This window comes from Priapulus caudatus, unplaced genomic scaffold (assembly GCF_000485595.1).
Source record: "Priapulus caudatus unplaced genomic scaffold, Priapulus_caudatus-5.0.1 Scaffold73, whole genome shotgun sequence".
Classification (NCBI taxonomy): domain Eukaryota; kingdom Metazoa; phylum Priapulida; class Priapulimorpha; order Priapulimorphida; family Priapulidae; genus Priapulus; species Priapulus caudatus.
Window position 1 is genome coordinate 85,452 of NW_014577134.1, and position 8,482 is coordinate 93,933.

At 41.0% G+C, this 8,482-nt stretch overlaps 1 protein-coding gene across 1 annotated transcript in view; it reads left to right on the forward strand.

The window, feature by feature from the left end:
- LOC106821432 (ubiquitin carboxyl-terminal hydrolase 48-like) overlaps positions 1–8,482 on the forward strand; it is a 45,977-nt gene that overhangs the window by 15,916 nt on the left and 21,579 nt on the right. Inside the window, exons 22-24 of the mRNA XM_014826229.1 lie at positions 1–132; positions 873–998; positions 2,568–2,619. Coding sequence (XP_014681715.1) covers positions 1–132; positions 873–998; positions 2,568–2,619 — 310 coding nt within the window. The remainder of the gene's footprint in view (positions 133–872; positions 999–2,567; positions 2,620–8,482) is intronic.

Below are 8,482 nucleotides of genomic sequence, written 5' to 3' on the forward strand. Positions count from 1 at the left end.
ACTGAACAGACAGTAGAGGCACCTGCTCTCATTGACGTGAACGTGCGGCGGAGTTCTAGAACACGGCGTTCACGGAATGACAAGGAAGTCATTATTTCATCTAGCGATACCTTGCGTGACCTCAAGGTCAAGGTGTGTAGTACATTAATGATGATAATGAATTAATAATACTATTAAAATAATAATAGTTATGATAATTTTTTTACTTTTACTAATATGAAATAATAGTGTGCTTTTATCCATACCACAGTGTACCAGTAGTTTGGTGTGTTGGTCACACCAGTGCCTTTATTCGACTATTTAGCAGAGCATGAGTGCACTAGATGAGCTATAGCATGCTTGTATAGTACACTAATGTTGTTTATCTTCAACTGCGTTGTAACTTGTGATAGTTTATCCTGAAACTGGTTCTCTAAAGTTAAACGCAGTGTGTACAGGAATAGTAGGAATGTTTTAAGGGGAACTGCACGTCTTCCGTTTATGCATATGAAGTGTGTAACAGAAAAATTTATTTGCAACCTCTAATTTATTAGACATGTACCTTATTAGCAGGAAATATTCATGTACCCCTATCAAGGGTTTCAATGACTACTCTCAATTAACTGTTCACTCTGTTAACTGAGTGAGTATGACTATCAAATGATATAAAATGATCATGTCATATGAAATGATGTGATCTGATATGGCCTAGTATGTTATGATATGATATGATATGACTTGATACGATGTGATGTGATGTGATATGATATGATTTATGCTAAATGGTTGCAGTTTGTAGATCTATAGATTGCTCGATTTGCTATTGTTTTAAGTACCAACAGTAATATGACACTGAGTACTGAATCTAGCAATCGAATTTTTTCGTTGTCTAGATTATGAAGCTCTTCTCTGTGCCACCGTTCGATCAGCATCTCGCATTCAATGGTGTGCAGTTGACTGATGAGTATGCGAAACTAGGAAACCTGCGGCTCTCACCAGGCTGCATGCTTACACTAAAGGTTAATGTCTTGATATGTCTTCTTTATATATTTTTCTTCTATGTCGAATTTATTAATAATGATATTTTCTCAGATTTTTCAATCTGAAAGCCTCTACTAGGGTCTAAATATTAGTATTTTGCGTAGTTTTACACTCAAGCTTTTGCACGGGTATTGCTCTAATTTAGAGTAAATGGTTATTGACAAATGAATCGAATCAATCACACGTTTTATTTATAGATGAGATGTATCTCTATATGCTCAAGCCAAAAAAATTCATGAAATTTCCAGCACCTAATTATGGGGACAACACAAATTTTGAATTTTTATGTAAAAGTGGTATTTTGGATATTTCTTAATTACCACAAAGAGTGAGAAAGAAAAACTTTTGAAGAGCAAGCAAAAGTTAAGCACAGTATGAACCAACAAAGTTTGTCAGGATTTTTCTTTATGTTTCATATTTACAGAAAAAAATGAAGAAAACTGGCTAAAATTTAAGTCGTATGTTCAGATTAAAAATTTATGCAAATAAATAACCATAACTCATACGGCACTTTTTTGCAGCACTGTGTTACCCTGAAAGCTAGTGTAAAATTTAATTATTCCGAGTTGTAATGACAAAGAAATATCCATTTATACATCGGCTACTGTGGCAGAAATCAAAACAGAGAAATCGGCATTTTTCTACTTTTTACAATGATCGACCCCCTCTGTGCAAAATGGGTGAACTTATGTAAAACATCTATTGTTAGTACTTGCTGCGACATATCTAGGACTACCTGAAGCCACTAAATTGGTAAAATGTTCTGTACACCTTGAGAAATTGTAAGAAATTATGAGGTTACCATCGCAATTTCATGCGAAACGCGCGAACGATGTGGTACTTCATGCCGTCGCTAAGCAACGTGTCAACAAACCTGGGCCTATAGGTAAGGCTATGTATCAAGGTGTAAATGCCATTTTCGGCCGCGCGGAAATTCCAACTACTGTATACGCCATATATTTCGCGTACAGATATTTTAGCGAATTCAGACTTGACGGACAATTTCGCGAGCAGTTAATTTTGCGGTCGGTCAATTATGAATTATTCGGTATGAATTATTCGCGTGTTGTATTCGCGGAATTCGCGAAAATTAAACCACCGCGAAATATACAGCGTATACAGACAGTATCACCGGCAATGACAGCTGCAATGCCATATAGCCGTCCGTGTTGATGGCTTGATGCTGATGGATTCTGTCATAGTGGGAGTTCTGGCAGCGCCATCTACTGGCATAATTGCTCATAATCGTATCACTTAACAATGAATACCGTGAAAATGCCGGTTGTATAACTTATCCATCTCTCTGTATGTATCATATCTCTGTCATCACTAGTAACGTTAGCCACGGCTCATGTGCGATGGCAATCAAAATGCTCTGAAAGTTCACATGTATCGTTATATGAAGAAATGAGTATGTACAGAGGTGGCACATAGTGTTAGCCATCGAATAAGAATGAAAATGAAAAATCGGTGAAAATTTTTTCATAAAAGCTTGACTGTATCAGTAGACGAGTCGGGTAGCTAGATTGATTTATTTGTTTTCATAGGTCGACGAGCCAACTGATGACCAGAGGATCGTTATTGATGATCTCCCACAAGGTGAGTTTTTTCCAATGTGCATGTAAACTAGCTAACTGTTCAGTTATATATGAAAGAGTGCGCGTGCCCGGGTGCAGCAAAATGAACTCATTACCTGGCGTAATAGACAAACTATTTACGGGAAACTGCATCACATTATTGTTCATTTTTTGGCATTACAAATTTTTCTGACAAAAACCAGGGAGATGGATAATAGCAGAAGTAGATAATAGGGAATCAATCTACTTCTGATAATAGCGACTTGGTGTACAATGCTAAATTAAGGCACTGCTTAATCTCTTGCCTCGTTGCCACCTTGGATTACCAACACATGTGGATTACTTACACTATATACCTATAACAACTATGTGCTTGTGTGCTTGCTCATATCATCCCCTCACAACGAAGTCGTTGGAAAAGGATATGGGGTTTGCCCATAAATACATCCGTTGGCTCTTGTCATCTCTCAGGCAATATTATTTCCATGACAGATACCTTTGTGTACTTGATACAAGTGTTAAGGATGGCAATATCTCAAAGGAGTTCGTGTTTGAGAGTGCTGCATTCAAAGTCACTTTGTACTTTTTTTAAATTACATTGCTCCAGCGACTTTATTTTCCTAACAGGCTTTAATGAAACTTCATAACACTGTCAAGTACAACAGCACCTTGAAATAGTTTGATCAATTACCTTGATTTAGTCCGGGCTTTAGAATGCTGCACTAACGTCCAATGTCACCATTCCTGGTTTCTAGGGCAGTGATTCATAACCCTTTTTTTGAGTAATGGCCCTTTTGAGAATATGGTTGAAACCTACGGACCTCCCGGGACCCCAGAAAAATGCACATATGCACATAAACCCAAAATTTTGCATACAATGAATAAATTTTCTTCAATTTTTATCGATGGGAAACCATTCTAGAAGTCATAACTTGTTGGTGATGATGACTATGTTACCTGCCTGTATACGCTCAGTAGTATCCCATTTCAACCTACCTTACAGATCTACTAGTCTTCAGTAAGCAAGAATAAGTACATAACATCATGTGCATAGACAAAAAAAATTTTCTTTTTATAAAAAGCTAGCGAAAATAAATTTTAAGTAATTTTTCTGCGCCTGGTTCACGGACCCCAGGTTAAGAACCCCTGTTCTAGGGAATGTTAGTAATTTCTCTAGCGAGTGCTTATTAATGGCAGTGTTATCTTTCCCATGGCATTCCCTCTTCTTTTTTCATTCCATTCACGAATGTCAACTGCCACTGCCTAGCATACAATCGCTTTCCACGCAGTAATTTATAAAACTATAGGTTACTAACGCTGCTGCTCTGCTGCACCTTATTGCTTTTTCCGCTATTATTTTTTCGTGCTGCACAATGCAGTTTTTAATGTGTAGCTTTTCTCTCCCTTCGTATGTCTATTTAGACGATTGCAGACATATACTAGAAAGGATTCGCGTCCACACCCTCCAGGCTCCATCGCACTCTAGCAGTAATTTATGTGATTCACTGTTCATCCAAAAATGCGCAATGGCCTAGGCTTTCTTCGGACAAGCGCATATAGATCTTATACGTCACTGCGCTCAGGGATACCAGTGATATCACTCCAAGCATTCACTCATAAGTTCCTGCGTGCACAGAAATAATGTGCTATCAACATACGCATGCGCATATGCAATATGTGCACATTGCTCGTGAATGGCACGCACGCCAGCGATATTGCGCAGCTATATATATATACATATATATATCTGCTGTAGAGGCCCGCATCGTTGCCCAAACGCGCCACCCGGTGCGCGGGCAATGTTGCGAGATGCGAGTTGCGAAAGTGTTTCACTTGTAATAATTTCGATGAGCGAGACGGTGAACAAAAAAATCACGCGGACGCTGCTTGTCTCGTTCGTGATTCTAACGTGATAAGACGTGATATTGCTGGCGGCATACCGCGAAGCTTGTTGGTGCGGGAGGTCGATCACCAGGTAGTCTGCCCTGCTCGCTTTGCCACTTAAACTTAAGCTGGGTTCACACTAACCGAATTTATGTTGGCGAATTGGCGAATTGGACCAACTTCCCAACTATACAACCGACAATCGGCAGCGCAAACCCAAAAGTTGCGCGACCAACCGATCGATAGCAAGTAGTTAGGAGATTAGAACATGCTCTATTTTCGCCAACTCGGAGTTGCCGAATTTCGAAATTGGCCAAACTCGCCGATTTGCCGACAAAGTAGGTAGTGTAAACCCAGCTTTAGATAGAGTGCCTCGATAAATTTGAAACTTTTAACCACATGTGTAAGCGATAAACGTTTTGTAAAATAGATAATCGGCGTGCGTAATCGATAATCGGCATGCGTAATCAATAATCGGCGTGTGTAATCGATCATCGGCGTGCGTAATCAATAATCGGCGTGTGTAATCGATCATCGGCGTGCGAATACAATAATCGGAGTGCGTAATCGATAATCGGCGTGCGTAATCAATAATCGGTGTGTGTAATCGATAATCGGCGTGCGTAATCGATAGACGATCGATGCGCCACTGCCGCCGATATATGCGTGCTTGCTTCGTCAGGGATGCCATCGCTTCATATTGCTGGTAATAGCGGGCGCCACGCAGCGCCATGGCTTCACCCGGTTCCGTATTAGTCGGATCTTTACTGATATTTGAAGCTGCTTAGATCACATCGAACCTTCCTCACTTGTGTGGCTGCGGCAGGACGTGCAGTTACGCAGCAGTGTCGCCGCTGTTCGGGTGGCGGAGTTCTGGAATATTCTTCTGCATAGCTCTGTAATGTTATGCTTGGAATGTTATAAGGGTACCAGTTGATATTACCGCTCGGCCTGTCTATTTCTGCTAGGCAGTAGAGAATCATCATGTATAAGGTCAGGAGTCTATCAATAGACTCCTGATAAGGTTAAATGTGCAGGTCAGTCGAGTTACCAGCTGCGCGTATATATTATATATATTATGAGCTCAGCTCCCAGGCTACGCGTCCGGTCATCCATTTCACACGAGATCATCAGGTGTTAGTAACAAATTGTTGCATGGAAACGCGTGCGTTGCGTTGTTTGTGGTCAATTTCGTACGAACTTCTACTATTTATTAAACTGATTCACAACAAAAACCGCACCGGTGCGTATCGTGTATGTTATGGCAAGTGCCCCAAATCTACGTCACGATTAGGCCACGCCCCCTTTCAAATCATTAATTCTCCTGGATTTACTATTGTTTCAAGAGGTACAAAAACACATTTTTTTGATAAAATACTTAAACGTAAGTATTAAATTAACGTAAACAATATACGTAGTTGGGGTTCAAGAAATGGATGACCGGACCTTTCCGCCTGGGGCTCTATTATATTATTGCTGACACTGACACTGAGTATGTAATGTTGTTAGGCAGATATTAGGCGGATGATCAATGTAGCCAAAGAATTTAGTTTGCTAGTCCACAGTGCGACATTTCCTCGCCACGCCGTACAGGTGGTGTTAACGTTGCCAACCAAACAAACCAGGCGGTTATGAGGAAAGCTGTTACACACGGTAAGACCATATATATATATACAAACACATACACATGTGTATACATCTATGTGTTTGTATATCTCTATGGTAAGACCAAGTATTGCGATAGATCTATTCTGCTCTTCGTTTACCCGCTAGATGGCACCAGAGATATCGAACACCTTTTTAGCGAGCTCATGTGTGTTGGTTGAATAGTACAGGATCGCCAAATGAACGGCAAACACCTCACGATAAAACTATGAATTCGCACACGCTGCGATATAATTAAATACATCTGAATTACATGCAATAAAGATTTAATAATAATAATAATAATAATAATAATATTAAATGGAGAAGTGGAATTTGCACAGAACAGCGTGTGCCAATTACGTTTGGTTTCTTAATATGGATCTACCCAGCGTTGAACATTAGAAATTTGCAGTTGCCACCTCACAACTAAATAGGATTGTGTAAACTACGTTTAAGTTTAAACGTAATATAATTATTGGTAAAAGAAAGGTGTGGTGTATTGTACTAACATTGCATTAGTGCAAATGTTAAAAGCATGTAGTTAAGGAAAGTTTTTTCAACAGAACAAATGTTCTGCAACATTATATCAACCCGTGCCGTAGTGGTTAACCCGACGTAGTTAATCATTGTTATAAAAATTATTGAAACCAAAAGCTAATGAAAATTGCTAAAATTTCTTGGGTAATCCGGCTTCATTTCAAACATGATCGGTTCAAATGTAACTTATTCGTTACTTCTTTGATTGACCTATAAAACAGGGTTAGTTCGACAAGTCGCGTAACAAATCAACGGACCTACATAATTGGCTGCATACACTGTGTAGTTGGTGCGGTATGACAGCCGTAGCTATGTAGCAGACGTGAATAAAAACAAAGATTGTATTTTTTTCACTGCTAATGATACCGAAATGTGTTTGTAAATGCAGTACGAAAACATCGGCTTCCATCTAATACGTGCCAGGATAGCACCGGATGTGGCGTTTAGGATGTTAGCAATGAAGTGGGTGGGGGGTGCAGAAACAGCTTGTAGAGTGGGATCACGAGCGAGTCGAGAGCTAATTCCGCGACAAAAAGCAGGCAAACTAACAAATGCGCATTGTTGACAAGTGGCTCGGTTCAATACATTGATGAATGCAGTCCGCAAAAACGGCGATCGAACAAGATGCGTTGTTCAGGTGAGAGCGGTTGACAAGTTCTTGCCGTTTGTGTAAACACGCCCGCTGGCGTAAAAACGCACATTATGCTAGAGCTTATAGCAAGAAAACTGCGAGCCATGTCAGTTTTTATGACCATGCGCTTGTCTGGAAGATCGCTACTAGCGTCTGATGAGATGCAAGTGTAGCGAGTCGTACCTGGTAATAGGTACATATGATTGCAAGGACACACACACACACACACACACACACACACACACACACACACACACACGACCGATTACATTACCTCCCCTGCAACTCCGTTGCGCGGAGGTAATGAGTTTTTTCTTGCGCTGAAAGCAGCTGACTCATACTCCTAACAACCATCTTGTGAGTAGCACGTTACGCATAACCCTACTCGCCTGAGTGATGTGCCAGCTAATTAATGCTATTTCGTTGGGGTCACGTAATTTGGCGTGACAAACCTGTCCATTTAATTTAATTTCTCATTTAATTAGTATTTGGCACCAAAGCTGCGATGTCATTTCCAGCTAGCGTTCCAGTTACGAACAGAACTTCGGAATTTCCAAAAATTCAGAAATTCCAGAAATTCGGAATTTGGATCCGGTGCACCCGTAGTTTCGGCCGGCTGGTCATGGGCGCGGCTCGTGCGCACTGGTGACGGTGTTGTGTTTGGTGTGATTGCGTTGACCCGCCAATAACCTGCGGTTTTCGAGAGCTGACCTTTTCGTATGATAACACAAAGAGCCTATATTGATCAATATAGGCTCTTTGGATAACATCGCGTGGCCCGTCTCAACATGACGAACGTCGTTCAGTTGTGAAGTCGTGAGTCGCAGAGAAGTCGCGTAAAAGCAGAGCGCAGTTGCAGGTAATCGTTGTATTGTACGCTGTCCATGCGCACAGTTGTCTATACTGTTACTACTTGTCTACTATATAGTTCTACTGTGACATGGGAGGTCGTGGGGGGTGGAGGACCTGGAAGGGCGATCAGTCGCTTGTCTTTTTTTTTCTTTAGCGCACCCTCTCTGCGCTCTGTTGTCTTGCTTCTCTTTGTATGTTTCTCTCTTGTGTGCGCGTACTGTCTCTGCTCCCCTCACTACTCCCCTCTCTGCTCTCCTCTCTGCGCCCTCTCTCCTCTCCCCTTATTTGCTCCCTCTCTCCTCTCCCCCTCTCTCCTCTCCCCCTCTCTGCTCTC